We start from the raw sequence: 23,145 nt of genomic DNA, 5'->3' as shown, positions 1-23,145 counted from the left end.
ATATATATTCGGTGACAATTGAAAATCCAAATAGGTCTCCTTCAGTTTCTGAAAAAAATTTCAGTCAGTTACATATTTTTTTTTCATAAATTTTCTTTCAGGATACACATGTTCATCACGAGTGCGCATGTACGAGGTCATTGTTAAATTGTTAAAACACAATCTAAAAAAGCAGCATAATATCATGTATTGAAACATTTAGATAAAGTGTAAAATAAATTAGTGATCAGAGAAATTGCCTTTTATTGAAGAAGCTACATATACACATTTTAAGCCATGTACCTGGGATTATTAAGGATTATCAGACGGCTTGATTCTAAAATGTTACACGTCCTTGTAACAAACAAAAGGTAAGATGCAGTACATTATTATTATCTATGTCTCTGATGTTATTATCTTAAATTAAGTTAATGTCATAAATTAAAGTAAAATGCATTGTAGCAAAATTAAAGAAAAACACATAGGTTAAAACCTGCTTCTGGATGACAAGAGCAAACCTGCTCTTGAATGGCTATTGTGATGACCCATCGTCCATCGTCCATTTGTCAATAATTTTTATAACAATATTTTACTTTGTAACCGCAATATAAATCATATCAAAACTTTCGAAGACTGATCAAAGAGCAATTCATTAGATGCACATACGCTTTATACCATTGCAATCAGACAAAAATGTTTGAATATTCAAAAGCTTGTCCTGACAATACTGTTAGGCTAGAGCTTTAAATTTTAATCAAAAAGGTTTGATAAAAAATAACCTTAATAGTTAAAGTTTATGATGCATGGAGTGTCATTTGTTTTCCTTAAATACATATTTTATCAACTTAAAATGATGCTTTTCTGAACTTGCAAAGGCTTTTGAAAGGGTTAGGAATGAAACATTCCCTACAACACCTCTTTCAAAATTAGTTTGATCACACATTGGTTTCATGAGGTTTTACATAAACGAATAAACTGAAAAATCTCTTATCATGAAACAAACTTGCTAGAACTTGCTGAGATATTTATCATGAATTTATTTTTCAAATGTTTATAACAATTATGTTATCTGTATAGACATAGATTAAAATTAGTCTTGCTCTGGGGGTCTTGAGATTTCTTTTAAATAGAAAATGTTGAAAAGTAACTATCTATAAATATTTACAAAAAAATCATACAAATACAAATATTAAAGCACGAGAACAACGTTATTTGAGAGACAATGCTGAAAAATATAAATGTTCACAATACAAGGTTTGAGAAAAAATGTTTGTTATGCAAAAACATTTTCATTTTTTAAACACATGAGTAATGACGAGTTTATTGAGTGGGGTAATGCATTACGATTCGCAATTTAAATACCTGCAAATGTTGACGAAAGGAAGAAATTGTATTGATCATTATAAAACTTTATTTTCATCTATACTAAAGATAGTTAAATATTATTTAAAAGATAGATAGTTAAATAGTAAATCCTTATATTTATAGTTTATGATTTACTTTTATATCAAAGGATCGTCACGGGAACAATAATGATAACAGTACTGTCATTCGGCACAATATGTTACAATTTACAACTTCAACATTTCAAGGAAAAAGACAATGCTTCGAAAAAACAGCGTTCTGGACAAATCATGTAAATGAATTTTGACAAATTATTTTTTAGATATCTTAGAAGGGTTGGTTTATAAGAATACTCTTCAAATTATCATGCTGACATAAAATTAATGAGTGTCTTGTAGATAGAAATGAGTTTTTTGTCACCCCGTGGGGTTGCAATTCGCATAAACCCATGATTTTTAAAGCAACGAAAGTATGAAAGGTGCTCTGAAGTGTTTAATTGAACAATACATCGAGATTAATCAATAATACACATTGTAAAGAAAAGGAAATCAAGGTTTGAGAGTAAATTGAATTCAAACTGATTTCAATTTTTATGACTGATATAATAATATGAATGCTCATGAAACATAGATGATAAAAAAGAATTCAATCCATGATGGACTATATATACAATGTAGCTCAACGGACTCTTAACGAAAATGGACAGTAACTCCAAAATCAGCCAAAATCTGTTAATTTTAAAACTAAATGTTGCATCTGAACATGTCAATATATTATAGATGTCGATCTTAATATGAATGTAAATACAATGTTACCAACTGACGCCAGACAAAGATTCATCACACAAGCAGGTTGATTTTAAAAGCTCTCCTACTGAACAAAACTCCTCAAAGCAACTGTGAAGGACATGTTTTCAGGACTTTTCAATTCAGTTCTGGTTGCAAATTTGATAAGAAGCAACAGGAGAACTTAAAAAGTCCAAGAGCACTGTTGATAGAATGTGGGAAAGTCTTCTAACGCACAGAATGCCAGGCATTATCACGGTAGTGTTGGTCGTGAGAGGGTGACAACGTGAAATGAAAAACGTTTTTCAAGCGATTTGTCAGTGCTTTGTTACGGTTACTCGCTTGCAAACTGACTTGCATAATACCACTGGCGTAGGGGTGTCTGATCAAACAATCAAAAACTATCTCCACTGAGCTGGCATGAGGGCCAGACGACAATAAAGTGCTTTCCGTTGAAGCAAAGCGACATCGAGGCATGTATACAACGGGCACGTGCTCACGTCAGGTGGATTTTGAATGACATGACACTAGTACCGTTCAATAATTGGCACGGATGATCAACGAATTCTTGCATCTAAAATGAGAATGGACTGTTTCTAAAGGTCACCAGACCTTTATCAAATTGAACATGCCTGGAACATGCTGCAGACTGTAATATTTGCCCGATCAGTCTAACCAACCAAGGTTCTATTAGGCACTACTGGACGGATTGGCTCGAACCTCACAGCAAACCATTCTAATGTGTATTAGCACTATGGGCAGTAATAATACTAAAAATGACCACCGAACGCAATAATAACGCAAGATTCGGGCATCGTACTTAATCTTTCAAAAAGGTCTCACTTAAATACCTGTTTGAATTATTCCTATTTTTTCCCTACCAACTTTGAACATCCTTTACGCTTTAACAGTGTATAGCCTTAAAGTTTAATATATATCCGCAGCATCCTTGGAGAAGACGTGTCGTTTAAGCATATTTGTATATTGAGATCCAGCAGTCCATTTAATTTTAACAAGTTATTGATGGGGTGTCGTCAGAAGGTCCGAAAATATCATAATCTTTTAATTAACTAAGGGCATGATGATATTCAAAATAAAATTAAAAGTTTTTAAAAGTCTGCCAAATTAGAATGGCTATACAATTTCTTCAACTCTACCGTCGTGCTGAGGAGTAGATGTTTATGCTTTAATGAGTCATAAACTAACAAAAAAGTTGTCTGTAAGAATGTGATACGTATCTTGAAAACAATATTTTTTCATATTAGCCCTACACTTGCCTAAAAGTACAATAACTGTTTGCATAAATCCCATTTGTATCATATTCAACAGTTGAATTACCATGTGAATTTATTTATTTGTCAATTGTTCATTCCGGCTTAACGACCACTCTGACACATAACCGGTTATACCGTTCCGAACAATGCCATATGTAGGCAAATAATAAGTTGGTAAAAGTGAGTAGGATAAATCTTAGATTACAAGTTTATTTACTTTCTTGAAAAAATCGGCCAAGGATTTTTTTATTGAACTTAGGCAAAACGTTCTCTAAGTGAAGGAAATGTTTTACAATAAAATATTTATTTACGAACTAAACAAAATAGAGAATCGTCTCCTGTTAAAAGGTGAGATTGTTCAACTCGAATGTATGCATTTCTACACCTAACAAGAACAACTTAATCCTGACGGTTTAGAAAAAGAGTTGGTGATTTACCAAAACCCTGGCTGATATCATGAACGTAATTAAGTACAGCTTTGTTCAAATTCAATTTCCAATCTGACGAAATCGGTTTATTTATTGAGGGTTTGAATCATTATTTAGTGACGAAAGTTCACTGAAGATTTACTAATTATTCAGCCAAATCATCTACTTAACCATTTATTTGCATTCTTGAGTCGCTTTGGGTCCAACATAATTTGACTGACTTAGTTTTAAAATGTCATGAATCAGTAAAAGGAAATGTTTCATTATGTCATTATTTAACTTTTGATTTTTAACGATAATCGCATGGAGAATGATAAACATACAAATAGATAATCCCTATGCTGTGAACTGTATGATAGTGTCAGATCAATAGCATTTGCTCAAGCAATGAATAGAGATGATCTTTCAGGTCGTCTGAGAGGAGATGTTAAATAATTTTCAAATTTGTCTGCACCTTCTTCGCAACCAACCTAAGAGCTGTCGGTGTTAATTTCGATTTAATCATTATGATCCTCTTTGAACACTTTTAAACGAACAACCATCACTCCCTCCAACAGAAAAGATCAAGAGAACTGGATGAATGTTCCAAAATTCTAAAACCAAAGTTAATCCCTAGGAATTTTTAAGCCAACGGAGAAATCCTCGTCGGTACTTTTAGGAACACATTGTGGGTCAAGCTCAAGGTCTTCCGACAACATTTATCCGAAGACCAAATTCCCTGATGATGCACAGTATTTAGGATTCGTTAAGACATTCCACCAGCCAAACCGTAATGTACAGAACCAAAATATATTTTTAATCTGACGACATTTCCTTGAGTTTTCATAAAAGCAAAGAAATTGAACACCTTGTCCGCAACCGACATAACTCTCGATAAATTTAAGGCCATTCAACGATAGTTTCTAACCTTTCATTATGTGGAACATGTAAAATCTATGACAAGAACCATTGATTATCAGTTTCAGCAAAATCACTACCAATTAAGTAGTTTTGTAGATAAATACTTGATTGTGACAAATTGGTGTAAATACTATGTAACAGATGTCATATTTTGTTCATTTTTTAATCATTACTTTTTGGTATTACTTCAGCTTATCTTTTTGAAACAAACCTCCAGGTCTGTGTTTATTTTGTGTTGAGCAACATTTCATAATCAACTTTTGTATAAATATTTGCCAATTACGTACTCAAGCTTGTAGACGAACATTTGCAATGTTTAAATCTAATTGCATTATTTTAATTTAATTGTGTAGCGCTCGAGAACAAATAATCATATTTTTCATCATTTAACATAACAACTATTGACGTTGTTTATTTGTTATAAATGTATCAATCGCTTTGTGGTGTATTATTAATGCATCTATAATTGTTAAATATTTCAGTGTTAATGAAACAATTAGCAATTCATCATTAAATCCTACTATTGACGACTACCAGCAAGCGGCCAAAATAGTGCAAGAAACGTTTGATACTTTACAGGTATCTATACATTTGTTTAATGCAGATCCAGACTTTTTTACCTGTAACATGTTTTGTTAATACTTAAAATGCTATGCTAAATTTTATTATCACATGCATTAGAATTGAAATATTAAGTCTTTAATAGTTATCTATTTAACTTTTGTTCAATTTATGTTTAATCATTACAAGACATGTTTATTCAGATGAGTTTACACAATCAAATATATGCATTTACTGACTTAAAAATATGATTTTAAGTTAGTAGATTTTTCTAAGGTCATTAAAACTTTATACCATTTTACTTTATTATTCTCTATAGATGAGTATCAAAGACATGCTCTTGGATTAATTTTTTTAATCAATAGTAAAGATAAAACAATGATTGTTGTCCTTTTAACATTGATTTCTTTTCCAAACTTTCAAACTATTTTTTTTCTTCAACGATATGATTTTTATGGCTCATTTTGTGCTTGTCATGTTAACGTTTTAGAAATGGCCAATCATTTCGTAGCATAATAATTTCTGGAAAGTAAAGGATAAAAAACAAAAAACATGTGTTCTGTTTATGTTTATTGGTCGTTCTGCTTAAACATAAGGTAAATTAATATTCAATAAACAAAACAAAACAAAAGAAAATCAGCTTTCGTTGTAAAAGTTTTCTAGTATAAAATAGTTCTTTGTTGTTGGTCTTGTTGTTATATTGTGCATTGTATATAAAATTAGAGATATTTCTGTCTTTAGAATCCAAATGATTGCAACACCACAAAAAGCGTATTATGTGAAATTCCATCAAGTAAGAGTATTTCTATATTCTTTTTTTTTGTATTTTGTCAGTGTAACTTCCGAATTCGGAAATCTAAAATCAAGAAAAATGAAAATCTGAACAATATTTAGGTTCTCCTTCTATTTTCTATTTTTTTATACCTCTGAGTTCCGGAGCTTTTCAATTCAGAATTCCAAAAATCCGAAAATTAGAAAGGGTATGAATAATTGTAAAACTTGATATTAAAAAATAAATTTGGCTTGTCACAATAACAAAAATGCAATATTCTAATTTTAAAAAAGCAGTTGCCCCTTATAGACGTGTTAAAATAAAATTCAATACGTTAAATTTATTAAAAAAAACGATTGCCAGGGCAAAAATAAAAAAAAATAGTTACCATGGCAGGACATTTTGTCACAATTATTTTAGTCCTTTATTTAACTTAACACTAATATCAACACAAAAATTCTTTAGCACATCTATTTATGTTTGTTTCCCTACTATAGCGGCCATAAGCAAGCAAGAACAATTCACTTCTTATATACGCAGATAGTTTCTTTCCATACACAGTAGAACGTTCTGGTGTTTATCTAGGTCATTATTCATTAATTATGATGACGGAAGAAATCTTTAACATTTTTTTTATTTACGTCCGGTAGGGCAGTTTGGTTAGCTGAAAAGTTCTGATAAACTGATAGTACATTATAAGAACACACAGTCAATGAAATCAAAACATTTCTTGGTCTTAAGATGTTTAGAAATGATAGACTGATGTATGAAAGCATAATCAATAGTTAAATAGCCATCCCTAAATCCAGATTTCAGCAACTGATTTATTGTTTAATATTTACCAAGGATATTTCAATCCTTTTTCTTATACTGTGTTACAATAGTAGCATGGTTTCATAAAAATGATACAGTTAATTAAATAATCGGTACGGTTAGTTTTATCGAATCAATTTCAATGATAATAAATATGAGATGGTTCAATCGTTAGCCCCTGCTTTTTCCCTTTTTGTGATATTTTCACATTTATCTATACTATTTTTCTTTTTTTATATAAATAATTTGGTATATTGAGTAAAGAACATTTTAGATTCTTTCATTCTAAGGGTGTGAACAGTAACTTGCACTTTACTCTACAGTCCATGAACAGACTCTACTGTACTGTCAAGGAACCGGCTCATTCAAACTCATTCTAAAATAGATAAATACAGAATCTGCATTTTCAATTTTCGTTTCAGACGTTCTATATGAATTCCGTCTTCTCTATATTGTGTTCAATTTCTTTTGTGGATACTGTTTATTGGCAAATAATTCTTCAAAATACGATTTGCGTTCCTGTAGCGTGAATGAAATATGTACAGTCTGATACTGACTACATTTACAGAGAATGATTTTCAGATGTTTTTGTTTATCTAAACAATACGCATATTCAAGTCCATAGTATGTAGTCATCTGTTTCAAAGAATTGTTATTTCATTACGAGCACTTTAATATCTTTGAAGATCGTTATATTTATTTCCACGTAAAACTCTCGGAAATATTTTCTTCCTATAAGTTGCCGCATCATAAAACTTTGGTTGATACATTTTAAATACAGTTGAATGTTTCGTACAATATTATGATTATTAGATATGGCAACTATTGTATTTGTTTTTAAACCAAGGGCGTCAATCAGAATGTGTAATTGTTTTTTGTGATCATCACTATTTTTTTCAATATCTAACTTGTACTAAATTTGGATTTGTATTGCTTGTCTTAACGTTTTAGATTCAAATCCTTATTGTCTTTACCAGTCCTTGCATAAAATTATCCCAAAATGATTAACACATTTTTATCCATACAATATTAGTTAAAGAAGGTTTTCGGAATTTTAATACCTTTATATTTTCTTAAGTGTAAATAAAAAGATACATTATACAAATACCATTTAAGGCCTTCTGCACAAATACCTCTTCATTCCTAGTGTGTTCTCAATGCCATGAATGTAAAAAAGGCGTAGTCCGGAATATTCTTACAATAGATTCAGTATCTTCACACACCATTTGCCTAAGTGTGTTATACCACTTAATTGTATTTAATGTAAAAAAAAAATACATTCTTTAAATAGCCTTTAAAGTCATCTGGACAAATTACTATTTACCCCAAATGCTCGAAACATGAATGTGTATTCTTTATGCCATCAATGCGGGAATAATGTAGTCGGGAATATGCTTACAAAAGATTCCGTATCGTTACAACATGGACCTATTAGTGTTATGACACTAAATGTTTTAAACATGAACAATATATATCTAATTATGGTTAGGGTTATTTTCAAGAATAAAAACAAAGACCAAATTGTCTTTGCCTTCCAGGTCTTTTTAAACAGAAACATGTTGTTTATTGGGTTAAAGAAGTGTTACTTAAGATTTCACAATTATATCTAACGTCTGTTATGTTTGAATTAGGTTGGATGTTTTTAAAGACTTTGTTTTGAAATTACACGGTTCATATAGTGTCGCTTTGTACATCTGATTCGATAACATAATTTATCTTGATAAAATATAAATTCGTTCGCTTTGATTTTCCTAGCGTTAAATATTCTAATTTAGCTAGATCATCCAATACACGTTTAACCTTGATTCATAGTCAACTCTATGTCAATAATCACGAAAGGACAAAAAAACGTTTTGTAAAATTTCTCGTTTAATATGTTCTAATTATTTAGTTATTTTCTTTGATAAATCGTGTTGATATTTTCAAATACATTTATGCATTTATTCTATCAGTATGTAGTTGTTGATTTTCATAAACATGATGTATATTTTACTCATTTCTCCACGAAATGACGCCCAGAAACGTGACAATTAACTTTTTTTTTAAAGTCTATATTTTAAGAAATTCTATAAAAGGAGTGATCCAACAGATGCAATTGAAACAACAACATTATATAAAATTTGCAAACTTGTTTTTATTGAGTCTGTTTTAGAGCTATTACGTAAAAGTTGAACATTTCTTTCGTCCCGTAAGATGATTATATTGCGTAAGGTAACCTTTCACAGTTAATTTGCTGGAATCAATGATCCCTATGAGCCGGAAAAATATATGGCAACGCACTCAAATGTCAGAGTTGTTTTTATAGATAATCTGATCAAGATGAAATAATTTCTAAGATTAACCTTATTACTGTAATCAGTACACAGTTTTGTTTGACTAGTGTTTATATATCTATGAAAATATTCAGTCACGAATGTTCACATAATAAAACAATTTACGATGAAAAGGAGATTACATTAATGTTGTTTTTTTTATTAAAATAAGCGAACAAAGACGTGTGTAACTACTTTTCTAGAATATTATATAAAACTACGTCATTATCATTTGAGTTGCCAAGAAGGTAGGCATCTTGTAAACGCAACCGGAATTTTTTTGGAAAAATGTTTTGGTAACACGCACCCTCTGTATTGTTACATCACAATTTGCCAAATTGATTTAATAATTTTATTACAGCCCTTTGTATAAAATACTTTTAATCCTATTGCAAAAAACTATTTTAAATGGACACTTTTTATGTTATACATAAATAATATACATTAATAGAGAAAGTAAATCAACTGTTATTGTATCATTTTTTTTAATATCATACAAAATCATATTGCACTTCGATCATATAATCAAATATGCTACTTCAAATAACACATCTATAGACCAATTATCCATTTTGTCTTTTGTAAGATTATCAGAAGTTAAAAAAGGGGATGTACACTTTTTTCGACCACAATCTTTGATCAGAAAGTCGTGAGAGACTCTTTATAAATGAATCAAAGATTTTGGTTACTAATCAGAAACCACTGCGAAGTTTACAGGAAAAAAATATTTCGGTTGTTGAACAAATTGAGGAACAAATAATCATCCCGCCCAAGTCCCTACCTCTCTGTTGTGTTTTGAACTTGTCACTCAAGCTAACAAGCAGGATGACGTTTTCCTTCATAAGTATTAATACTCTACTGAAACTAGATTATTATTTAATAAATTAGGTTTTCAAAATGTTGTCTGATTTTTATCGTATATACAAAAATTATTCACAGCAAACCTGTAGAAATTTGATTTCATCAAATTGCTAGCAGTAAATACCGGAAGAAACAGAAACAAATAATTAATATGTTATAAATGACAAAATTCGTTTCGTTAAAAGATATCTTTATCATTGCAATATAGTTTTTTTGTGTTTTTCTATTTTTTTATATCGGAAATCAGCATTCTGATTCTTGCAGATGTGTCTTAAACATATTGCATGGGTATGATTTGAAAGACAACGGGATATGTTCTTTCATTGGTGTCATGCTTCTCCGCAAGCGTATTTCTACTGGTGCAAAACTATTTTGAAAATGATAACATATTTTGTAATTGATACTCGTGATAATGAATAACAATACTATTTAAGGTATCTAATATACTCACTTTATGCTTAAATGACATTTTTTAAAGTCATAGTCATAGCATGAATGTCTGTGTTAATTATATATATTTTGTGTTTGAAGCGTAAATATATCTATAAAAGTTGAACAAATTTTAAACGCCGACAGAATCTCCCAGTAACTAACTTTTCTTGTGACTTTTACAAACCCTGGAAGTTACAATTACATATATTGTATGATTGAAAAAGTCTGAATCATTAATTTGACATGTTCTTTAACGTTTCAAGTGTTCACTTTGACACTTTTTCTGAAGTCTTAACACTTTAACCTGACTCACGTGGGTCAAATTTGGAAACCACAATTTTATTTCTTTTAAGGAGAATTGTTTTATACCTGTGACTGTCTAGTGTATTCATTCTGAGAACGTTTAAAGAATAATCAATAAAAATTAAAAACGAAGAAATAAAAGAAATACCTGTGTTTCTTTTGAAAGATTAAAACACGATTGTAATTATGATAATCTAAGAATCTAAACACAACTTGTTACATTTTTCTTACAAATAAAAACCTCATTATGTTTGCGATCGACATCAACCTGATTGAATCTGTGATTATCCATATAAATAAAAAATTGTATTATTTGCTTTTAACTTTACAAACAGCTATGCAACGACTAATTGAAGCGTTTTACTGAGCAGCAATGACAACATCTGATATCTAGTCACACTTCGTATAAATTATCAAATATTACATATTGATATTGTCTGCTTGGAGAAAAGTTATTAAGTTATATTTTGTTCTAAAACGAGTTGTTGGGATAATCATTTGTCGACGTCGTTTGAAAGGACCATTACTTATGGTATTATATTAAATACATAATATGATGTATAAATGTTATTTGCTTACACGCACAACATTATGTTAGTGTCCTGTCTTCGTGGCGCCTCTCAAATATTTAGATATTTATCAAAAGCGTAAGCAAATACATATTTTCAGACGGGTTCGGCCATCAAGTCCATCTATTGACAATTTGTTTTACGGTGGGTTTTATGACAAGACGGACAGTAATTATCAAGACCGGCGGAGAACATATCTCGATTGCAGTATGGGGTAATTTGACATTACCTTTGGGCAAAATATGCTTCTTTCACAAGGAATTACCTGTCGAAGTTAACAGTAGGACATTTTATTTTTGCTGTTTAATGTTTTTTTTTCTTTTCAAATATAATATAAATCTCGTGAAATAAAACATGAATACAACATTAAGCTAATTAACGCATTAAAAGTGGCGTACAAGTAATTGATACAACTAACATCAGATATTCCAGAAAATGTATTATATTCAGCAACATACGATGATACAAAATTGTGGAAATATATAAGCAAGAAAGCGGTCGTCAAATAATGCGTTTATTTACAATTATATAGGTTTATTTGGAACAGAAGATATTCAAGTAATAAAGGCGAATTTTCAAACAAACTACTTTGACCTACATAGAACGCTACCCTCATATATATCACACATAATCAATCATTTTCATTCGAATCCGTCTCTTTGGTGGGCTGGACAGGTAGCAAAATTTATACTGAGACCTAACAAATCATTTGAGATTCTTATCGAGAAGAGAAAAAAAGAACTTGGATTTTATTTCAAAACAATAGGGTAAGTTCAACAATTTTAAGAAAAATATATGTTTGAAATTCTATATTTAATTATAACAAAATGGCCTCTGACTTAGATATTCAGTCTTATACTCCAACAACTAAATACCGCAACGCTTCTAAATTCTGTAATTCAGATTTTGGCAATATAATTAATGGTAATTTTGAAATAATTGCAGACAAAAGAATTCGTAATTTTATCATGAAAAGGACCTAAATAAAAAAATCCTTCTGAGATTGATTTTAATGCTTGTCGTGGTCAGATTGCTGAATCTAATGAGGATTTTTCGATCAAACGGTGTCGCCATGAAAATGCGGATAGTAATGCCCTAGTTACATGGAAACGTAATGTCTTTAAAATTATTGTTTCATGTATTAATTTATATTGTGAAAATGAACATCTTCTGTCACCTAAAACAAGACTTACTTTATGATTCTTAAAGAGGATATTCTTGCTTTTATTCCAAATTTGCTTTGGTGCCAGCAGACAAGACGGCTAATAATATTATTATTACATGACGTATCCGTTATATTAACGTTTTGCGTAACGAACTTTATAGTACTCATGTGAATTCTAAAACCCCTGCCTCCGAAAAAGACATTGTGAACAATCATATCACTAATATTTCCAATTCTAAAGTCAAAATTAATGAAAAGTAACTCAAACTTCCTATTATATATTGGATTTCTAAATTACATAAAAAAACTTACCACGCCAGATCAGATTCATTACTAATCTACATCTTACACTTCAAGCAAACTTTTTATTTTACTGAAGTCTTGTTTCATTGCCATTTAAGCACATTAAATTAGATATTTAATACTTAATAAACTTGATACTTAATAGTGCTGACATCAATGATCACGAAAGACCAGAAAAATAAAACAACACTGAAGTGAGGTACGGGGCAACTTTTACAGCTGCCACACAACACATGACACCTGTCGTTGTGAAGAATAGATATCTGGATACAATGTGATCCCCCTGGCACATTAATCACAACAATTTACATGAAAAATGCAAAATGGGTTTGATTGAGTCTGTACATGAGGGATAATTAATAAGTGCAATATCCCTCACATCCCTAGCGCCAGCTTGATCGGTAATCAATGAGCAGTATTTAATTCTCAACACTTAATAGTGCTGGCATCAATGATCCCGAATGACCAGCAAAACAACACTGAAGTGAAGTACGATTTAAGGTATTCTGTATGCTATTTCCAGAAATAATGAAATAAGGGGTTATTTCAATATTGTTATTGCCTAGATAATTGGTACCATAAAGACTTAAGTAAGAACAAAGGATGTTTGTACCATTATCTTTGAGTGTGCCATTGCTTAACTACATGGGTATAATTTGAGTCCAATTTTATTTCCATGTTAATTCGAACATGGTCGAATAATTTCAAAATTATTTTTACGCTTTCTGGTGATATTAGAGTGAGATCCGATACGGTTGTGGTGTTGCAAAAACATATATATTGCTCTTTACCTAGGGCAATTATCCAAATATACATCGCCCTGAGAGTCACACATTTAATGTAGGTAGCCATGGAACCAATGCCTAAATTTGTGTCGAACATTACATCTTCTAAACTTAAGTGCTTATGTAAATCCCGTACTCAACGGATATCAGCGTTACATCTTTGGAAAGCTTACATATGAATTTATTTTGGGTTTTCCCCAGGTAACTGATATAATTTTGGCACAACCAACGCTTGTGTAAGGTACTCTATTGTATTAAAAATTTACAACGTACGTTGCGTTCTGTGAGTTGCGCCACAGTGTTTTTTTCTGTCTATGACGGGCTGAAAATGGCACTGGACGACATGACGGTCCGTTAAATATCGGACAACACTAGCAACAAATATAATGTACCCCTAGGTGTATTGTTCATTTTATTTAAAACACGGTAATGCTATTTCAAATACATACATGTTTTGGATATAATACGCTATATCAACAATTATACTCGCTGAGCAGCTTGTAGTTGATTTTCTGTTTAATGACCCTTTGAAAATGGGTAAAATACTGAACACACAAGTTTACCCAAAACATATACATACATGCTTGTTAAGTTTTACCGATAAATACTTATGCTAATACTTATACGAGGCAAATTCACAATATGCGTTTAAAGAAAGAAAAAGTGAATCAATTTGACCTCACTGGGAAGACAGAACCATGAAACGAATGTATTATGATATACGTCTGAAAACAGATGCCTTGATGATCAGAGCTATTATAAGATTTTATTGAAACAATTTTTATTCTAAAAATGTTGAAATTGAATACATCTTTCATGTTAAAATATTTATTTTGGAGCCGTACAAACCTTCAAATATATGTTGATAATTAAGAAAGGGTACGTTTCCTTTTGAGGCCCTAATAATACCTTAATGACTGAACATGGTAGCAATGCTAAAATCACAAGTCAAAATGTTATTCTAAAGAAATTGTTGCATTTTTTTATCATCTTTTCTACACATTAATTTTTAATCGATTAATTATTATGTCGGGTATGTTGATGTTCAACCGTAGAGTACTTAAACAGTCTGTTGTCATATAAACACTATAAAAAGATGTTTTGTATAATCTGTGTATATATTTTTCAATATGAAATTATAAACATGCCCCTCACATCTCACATATAACACAAAATTATAAATTAATATTTGATATTTATAGTAGCTTTTATTGATCGCAACATCACATAATTCCTCAAACAAAATGAAGAAAAGAGGTCGGTAACAGTAAAACAACAATATTATTTTAAATTGATTGAATCTGCTCCTGAGAGATAATGTAAATATACAACATCTTTTATACCCTCTAGCACTAACCAAACTTCAAAACAAATGTGTTAAAAATCAATTGACCCGAAGGGCCAGAAAAATGACCATAAAAGTGCAGAAAGATATCATTAAAGTGAAATACAGGGCACATTTCAACAGCTAACCTTAACACTAATACATTGTTTATGGCCGGTTTCTTTTTAAGATGAAAACAAAGGCTAAAATCTTCATAATGTGAATAAATATCAAGAACTGTGGAAACAAAAAAACAGTCATTCATATTATTTTCTATTCGAAACCCTGAGTCAGCTTTCTAAAAAAAAAATAAAGGTCATTCATGCGATCAAATTATCAATGTTGAGAGTTGCCTGTGTTCAAATTATTTCAATGAAAAAGACACTACATTCATTTTCACAAATTTCAGAAGAGCAATATCATAACGTGTCTATATCATCTTTGCATTCATGCAATTAATGTAAATGATTTAATTTGATCTGTCTTCTAATTTTTACTTCAATTACTGCAGGATCTACATAGAGACAAAAAGCAAAGAAGCTCAAACAAGACAGTACAATCTTACCAATTATAAGAAATTTGCAGAAGAATGGTACAGGTTATACGAACGTAAAACAGGATTTAGAAACTCAAAAAGAAGGATTTTCATAGCTTCTGATGAGCATTTAGTGTTGACCGAGGCTACCAAAATGTAATTTTTTATTTTTTATATGTTACATTTTTAAAATAATTATGTCACACAATTTCTTTTACATTATAACAAATTTACCTAAATTTATAATCGATGGTATTGATATAGTTAATAAAACATTCAGCTATATAATGATCACCATTTTTAAAGTAGTTGTAATCGTTAATTACAGGATACAATTTTGAATTTTTGGTTTGAATGTCTTTTAGAATAAAATTTCCGTAAACATTTTCACACAACCTTAAAACAACATTTGTCAAAAAGTAAGGTCCAAATTGTCTATTCTTATCAATAAAAAAGTAAAATTTGTTTCAAATAGCCAACCTAGTAATGAAAACATTATTTTTCTGACGGCAAACAGGAGACAAACTTCAAGATAAGTGTGTTTGACTCTAATTTAACAAATAACCATACCAGCAAAATGTTTTGGTTGGTATAACGAATCGCCTTATAATTTGATATTTTCGGACATGGATCTGGCTTTATATCATGTGTAATTAATATCTGTGACCTTTTTCTTTTTGGATAAGAATCAAGACTTTTTATAAACGTTTACATTGGATATATTCAATATATAGAGCATTCATTATGTAATGAAAAAACTATGAAAATTATCTTTTTCTAAAGAGTCCTTTCGTCTTTCAATGGACTTCATAGAATCGGTTTTTGAGTCAATGATTAAGTGTTGGAAATTGATGACCGCCCATTACGGTAATAAGTGGCGTTTAGGATGCACCTATATATATTCCTTATGTACAGACATAATTAAACGGAGTCTGCGTTCCATGTTATTTTTCTTGTTTTCAATACTAACGAGGGATCACCTTCTCTCATTTCTTTTTCATCCTGATAGCACACAGATTAGAAATAATTCATGTTTCCAGCTCAACTCTCTGGGAACGTTTGGTATTGTTGAATACCAACGAGTACTTTTAACAGTAGCGTGAACTGTCGAGTTCAAAAACAATTAAAGTTATCCGGAGTCCTTCGAAAGAGTACTCAGTGCGATAATAACCTTCACGATCCATTTTATTAATTTATAGCATTAGTCTGACAAGAGACTTTAAGTACAGAGTGATAGGAAGTTTTAAAATAGAACATTTCCCCGTCCATACTAAAAATCTATTTTACGAGATTCATTGGCCTTTGAAGTTGGCTGATTTCCGCCATTTTGTTTTATGTATCCGAATATGTTTATAGTTTCATCCTTTACCAATAATAATGATCTTGTGGCGGAAGGGTTGCTTTTAATAGTTGGTGCATTAGAATTGCATTTTATCAATGAGTGATCGTAAAAGGCAACTAATGGGTTGGATAACTAGAGCTTTGCATGTCTTTGCTCTAGCAGGTGAGTAGGTTATGACTCCTTGTGTAGCTTTGAATTTTGTAACACACGACGTTAGGCAAAACATCTTCATTTTTCAGCGTCATTTGACATGCACTGTTTATTGTGCACCAAAAACCCAAACAAACAATATTCCTTATCTAAATGTTTTATCTATCTACTATTTTGCAACAATATATTCCGTTTGATATCTTGATCCACGTAACAAATTCAAGATAACATGGCTGCGTACATGTAAGTGTCGTTGTTTTCATATCAAGCACATCCAAACATCACATACTGCAAAGTACAAAATGTATTTAAATTAGTTGTCAAAAAAATATAGCTCAAAAATACAAATCGTATTCTATTATTAGTTGAAAGTAAAATGTTTTTCTGCATATTCATAAAATACATTTTAACGGTTCACTAATTTGTCTTAATTTTCTTCGTCGTTTTATTTTAGATTTTCCAACTACAGTATATTGTTCAATACCAATGTAAATCATAGCTATGCTCTACGTTCATCACTGGCTGGTGATATTATGCTTGACACCTATATGTTATCGATGTGTGACTATCTGATCTGCACGATGTCTTCAGATGTAATGTTTTTGTTTCATAAATGCACGTCACGTATAGACATACCTTAACTGAACTTGAAAAGGAGCATGCATCATTAAAGTTGGATGCGGTTGTTTCTGCTTCCATTGTCAGTCAAACCCGTCTAAGTATTGCTCTTTACTCTAATTTAATCTTACTTAAGAAATTATTGATGAAGGCTTCTAGGGGTGCAGTGTAAAGGTACGAAAAACAGTTCAGCCGAAGGCGTGAGATATAAATAATAATAATCGATCAATAAAAAATAAATTATATCACATTCCTCGGATTTTCTTTTATAATATGTTTTATCAAGCTTCGTGCATTATCATTTGTTGAAGCATATACATGTATAGAGTGGTTTTAATTATATTTATCTTTTTTAGATTTGCAGACTTGCGTTTGAGCTTTTGCAGTCACAACATTTGGATGGTTCAAAACTCGCTTTATCTTTAGACTGTCCATATTTTATTGATAATTTATACAGAGATAGATGTAAATTAATGCCAACTAGAGCAGATACTTTTCAAAACGTTATTAAAAATATCATTTGAACAATAAAATACATATACACTATTATTTTATTCTACCTTTTTGAGAAAGTGATTAGCTAATTTTATTCGAAAACTGCACATTGAATTGTTGAATTAATACTCAATAGATGAGTTGTCAATTAAAATACAAGGTAATTAATAAAGATGAATAGATACAATGAATGTGATGCTTTAAGAACACACCTCAGTTTTAGGAATACTATTTGATACTTTCTGGATCTTGCTGTAAAGAAATCTAAACTCAAAAATGCGAACCTATGTATCTCAATTTCAGCTGAATAGGCTTAACATGAAGATATAATGGATTGCATTTTAGCTCCATATTTAAAAATCTGGATAAGTTGATCTCTCAGAAGCATTTATCAGAACAAGATTGCATAAAAAATGCAGACTCGATTTAGTTTAAACATATTTTGTTCATAATCATACACAGTTCATACTACACATGCATTCAATATAAACGGTGTTGAAATTGATTAAAACGAACAATTTGAAACTTCTTCTCCGATTCTGTTTTAAAATTTACAACAAAATAATGTCATCATCTACTGAAAAAATTTGTATGAATTTATATAACATGTGGAAATAACCCTTAGGTTACTTTCATATTCAAGCGTATATTATAATGGTGAGACATGCAGTGATTATAACGTTACCCTAGTACATTAAGGACTTACTTAATTTGGCAGGTTTTGGAGAAAACACATTTAATGTGTAAAACGATGGCGGTACTGAAAAAGTTTGTTTCAATTAATCTGTTTCAAACCTCTTACGTAGTGTGATATATTAGTGAACTGCAGAAAATATTATTTCATTTGCTTCTATCGATTTGGATTCGTTCCTAACAAGATGACTTCTGGGAAAAAGCTATTATATTTGAAATGGCATATAGCAAAATGTGTCTTATGTTTTAAAACATGTTACATTCATAAAAATAGTAGTAGGTTGACTCAATTTTACTACACTGACAAAGTGGCAATTTGGCAATATTCTTAAAAAATAATGTTGATTGAGAGAGCTAGAATTTCTTTGGAGTCGCGTGTGAAGTACTTGATATTTCTGTCACCGTAATATAATAGAGAATTGTTATTGTAACTTCCCTGATATAGGAAAGACTCAAAGCAGGTTAATGAGTCTTTATTGTTAATATTCATTGGTAATTCATTCCATTCTTTTAATGTTTAAGGAACAAATAAGAGAAGGAAAGTGGAGGTTCTTGTACGAGGTTATATTGACTTGTTTCACCTTGTTAATTACAAACAAGATTAAACAGATATTCAGGAGAGATACCATTTTACATCTAATAGAACATAAATAATTTATATCTACGTCGTCGCTCAGCCAAATTTTCCAACATTATTCGAGATAGGGCTCCGAAACAGATTTTGTGCATCCACTTTCATTTCTTGCAGCTTTATGTTGTATATTTTCGAGTTCATCTTTTTCGTTGTTTATGCAATTACCCCATACTACATCTAAACTACATCAGAATATTCTAAATGTGATCGACTTAAAACAAGATAGATAACCTCCAATGATGAATGAATATGTTAGAAGAATATATAAGTTATGTAAAACCAACACTTAATGGACTCTATATTTATAACATACTTCGATAGAAGTTTCCATATATACAGGTATAAGATTCAAAATTAATATAACAATATGTATACTCCTAGATCTAAATTACATACGCACAAGCACACGCAAACGCTCACTAACACACATACACACACACACACACACACCAACACACACGCACACACACGCACACACACACGCACACACACACACACACACACACACACAAAGAGACTTGGGTTCTCTCTTGAGACATCACATAATCCAGGATAAAAAGGGGGTTAACAGAAGATGATATGATCCACGACGAAATGGGTAGGCGGAGGTAATAAATGATTTTCAGCTATGGGATTTTCGGCCGATATACAGGCGATTTAAGGTCTGTCCATGACAGCTTTTTCATTGGATTCCTCACGATTTCATGAGGCGATTTAAACCAATCAAAAATTGTGAACGATTTTTAGCAAAAAGCATAGAGAATTTACGGTTATTGAAAGTTTTTCAACTTTGAAGATGAAGAATTCATATTTTTTAAACGCGATTTATTGTTCGATATTTAACGCACCTGTTGTGTATCGATGCAAATCGATTCACTTTACCCATGGTTTGATTAAATAATTATCAATTGTGGTATTCGTCAATGACATCATATAGTTCTTTGGATAAAATTATTTAAAACGGCATAAAATACGAATTATAACTTATTTTACTTAAAATCTTACTAAAACTGATAAAAGTGTAGTCACGTGATCATGTCGTCAAGTTTAGATTTTTAAGTAAGCAAAGAAAAACATTAAGTAATTAAGTAATGTGATTAAGTGATAAATTTGGAGGTTGAAATTGTGCAGGTATTCAGAAAAGGGTTATTTTGATCAACTGTCAAGTATATTTATTTTGACAGTAACTCTTAACCTCATACATACGCGAATCAACGCATTTTTAACCACCCCCACCTCTTTTAGGCCTCAAATACAATAAATATGTCCTGTTCGGGCCCCAAACACTCGTTTTCGTTTAAAAAATGTTGAGAAAAAAGTGACAACTTTTTCGGCGCCCCCCCCCAATCAAAAGATACATCAGGAGGTTGTCAGAAGGGGGATGTGCCCACTTCCGTTTGGGGGGGGGAGTTGAAGGGTGGCGGGAGTCCCCTTCATCGCCAAGGAAATTTTGGACTTGAGAGAGGCTAAAAATGACCCAAGATCAACCATCAGGTAACGTTTAACCAACGCTGAAAAGCAATTGACTCTATCTAAATCCATTGAGAAGTTGCAGCACTTTGAAATCGATTTCAATGGTAAAAATCAACGCAAAATAGTGATTTTTAACAATTTTGAGATTTCCCCTCGTTGCCATTAAAACAGGAAATTTAAGCCTGAGCATGTTGTTACAAAGGCAATGGTCCAGTCAACATTTGTGTCAAGTTTGATTAGTATTGAAGCAATTTTTATAGTTTTATAGCAATTTGAACTTGTAACGGGATACTTTTCAATGAAAACAGCCATTTTTCACAAAATGCTCATGAAGTTATGGGTTAAATGCTTTAGATGCTCCTTTATGTTCAAACATTTTCACGTTAATTTTACGCGTCAGTGACTTCGTTGATTACTATTACTATAGTTTATCTTCAATATATATCGAAAACCTAAAAGTGTCAAAAAATAAAAGAAATAAAAATGCAAAGGCGTTATAACGCAAATAAGGGCGTTATTACGCGAATCAAAAGGCCTAGCCACGCAAATTAAAACGAAGTATCGCGAATATAGGTGTTGTAACGAGAATTGAAAGGCATAATTACGCGAATCAAAAGGCGTAACAACGCGAATAAAGGCATTATAACACAAATTGAAAGGCATAATAACGCAAATCAAAAGGCGTAATAACGCTTTTATTTGCGTAATAACGCGAAACAAAAGGCATAATAACGCAAATGAAAGGCGTATTTACGCGAATGAAGGCGTAGTAACACGAACTTAAATATCAAAGAGTCTTCATTAGTTTGCATTATTACTGTGCAAATGGAATGATAGTTATTGTAAATGCATATTATATTATTATATACGAGTTTATATTTTGAGCAATAAATATAGATCTATCTTGGTCTTCGTTTTTCACGTTACTAGGCAATTTGATTAGTATAAATATGGTTATATAATGACATTATAATGCGTTTTAACTTGCGTTATTACGGCTTTGGTTCGCGTACCTACGCCTTTATTCGCGTTACTAAGCCTTTTGATTTGCGTTATTACGCCTTTTGTTTCGCGTAACAATGCGAATAAAGGCGTGATTACGCCTAATGATTCACGTTATAACACCTTTATTTGCGTTTTACGCCATTTGATTCACGTTAAAACGCCTTTTTTCGCGTTATGACGCCTTTTGATTCGCGTTATAATGCATTTGCATTGTTATTTTTTATTTTATTTGACACTATTAGGCTTTCGTAATATATAGTACTAATGCACTAAAAATAACTAACAAAGAAAAAATAACAAGACAAGCAGTACACAGTTAAGTGCAAGGTATTCACCCATATCTGGAGATTCCAAACCAGATTTACAAATATCACTAAACAACGTAATATGTCTTTACCATATGAAAGTTTAGGCTATAAAAAATCCTGTTATCTGCAGATTATGGAATGAGTCACAAATACAGAAAACTTCTCATTTAGTGAGGGCGATCTTGTTAAAATTGCAGACGTGTTTAAGTCCGCCTTCAAACATGACATTACGCATCTTGTCATAGATGCAGTAAGCCAGTCTGTTAGTGCAAGTGTTGATGGTGTTCTCTCTGGACGTCAGGAAAAAGTCAAATCACTAGAAACAGAAAATCTTAGATAAAAGCACGATAATCTTGAGCTGAAACATAGTGTCAGTCAACTAAGGCAAGCTGCCGTTTCCACCCTGCAGTACAGTCGTCATATAAATTTTTGTGTAACGGGTGTACCTGAAACCAACGATTAAACACCAATATGATTATCCTTAATACGTTTAAGAAAACGGATGTTAACATGAACCTATCTGAAATTGGCCGTAGTCAAAATGTAAGAAGACCTGGTGGTCTAAAATCAAAATAATAAAATTTGTTTAATACAGAGCCAATTAAAAATGTACACAGCCAGATCTTTACTTAACAAGAAAGGTTTAAAGAAAACATTAATAAACGAAAACCTAACAAAACAGCATAGTTGCTCGTTCTACAGAGACAAAATATTGGTCAGGAAGCATAAAATTGTAAGTTACTCGACTGCAGATGGTGTTATATTGGTAAAAGAAAAAGGGTGAAAGAATTCACCATGTCACAAGCGGTGGTGACCTCAATCATGTCTGAAGTGGTGTTGGTTCTTTCCAAAACAAACGGCACTACATGCTTTTTTTGCTATTGACCGCTTTCATTGACTTTCGTACGTCTATAGTTTATTGAAATCATGGGTCAAAATTTAACTTTGACTTTGTTTTGTTGGTAAAAGATTGATAGATGAG

The 23,145-nt window shown here is 31.3% G+C and overlaps 1 protein-coding gene across 2 annotated transcripts; it reads left to right on the top strand.

Moving 5' to 3' along the window:
- The first annotated feature begins 87 nt into the window (after window positions 1-87).
- Window positions 88-18,099, top strand: LOC132743913 (alpha-(1,6)-fucosyltransferase-like). Of its 2 annotated transcripts, none has more exons than XM_060732506.1 (9): window positions 88-350; window positions 1,493-1,615; window positions 5,193-5,289; window positions 6,013-6,064; window positions 11,434-11,547; window positions 11,866-12,100; window positions 15,422-15,601; window positions 17,392-17,530; window positions 17,912-18,099. In XM_060732506.1, exons 1-9 carry the CDS (start codon window positions 277-279, stop codon window positions 18,077-18,079), a joined length of 1,182 nt encoding a protein of 393 aa, XP_060588489.1. In that variant the 5' UTR covers window positions 88-276; the 3' UTR covers window positions 18,080-18,099. The 2 variants fall into 2 exon arrangements, with proteins under 2 accessions (XP_060588489.1, XP_060588488.1); XM_060732505.1 differs by having other exon boundaries at window positions 89-350; window positions 11,434-11,613.
- The last annotated feature ends 5,046 nt before the right edge of the window (window positions 18,100-23,145 follow it).

This window comes from Ruditapes philippinarum, unplaced genomic scaffold (assembly GCF_026571515.1).
Source record: "Ruditapes philippinarum isolate M1 unplaced genomic scaffold, ASM2657151v2 ctg369_1_1_1_1, whole genome shotgun sequence".
Taxonomy (NCBI): domain Eukaryota; kingdom Metazoa; phylum Mollusca; class Bivalvia; order Venerida; family Veneridae; genus Ruditapes; species Ruditapes philippinarum.
Note: the sequence above shows the minus strand (reverse complement) of the source record. Positions and strands in the feature narration are given on the sequence as shown.

What these genes read in the sequence shown, in the direction of transcription:
- LOC132743913 (XM_060732505.1), top strand. Translation starts at nt 277, where the DNA reads ATGTACCTGGGATTATTAAGGATTATCAGACGGCTTGATTCTAAAATG. An exon ending in GTCCTTGTAACAAACAAAAG is followed by an intron (nt 351 to 1,492) that starts GTAAGATGCAGT and finishes TTTATATCAAAG; the next exon opens with GATCGTCACGGGAACAATAA. An exon ending in AAACGTTTGATACTTTACAG is followed by an intron (nt 5,290 to 6,012) that starts GTATCTATACAT and finishes TTCTGTCTTTAG; the next exon opens with AATCCAAATGATTGCAACAC.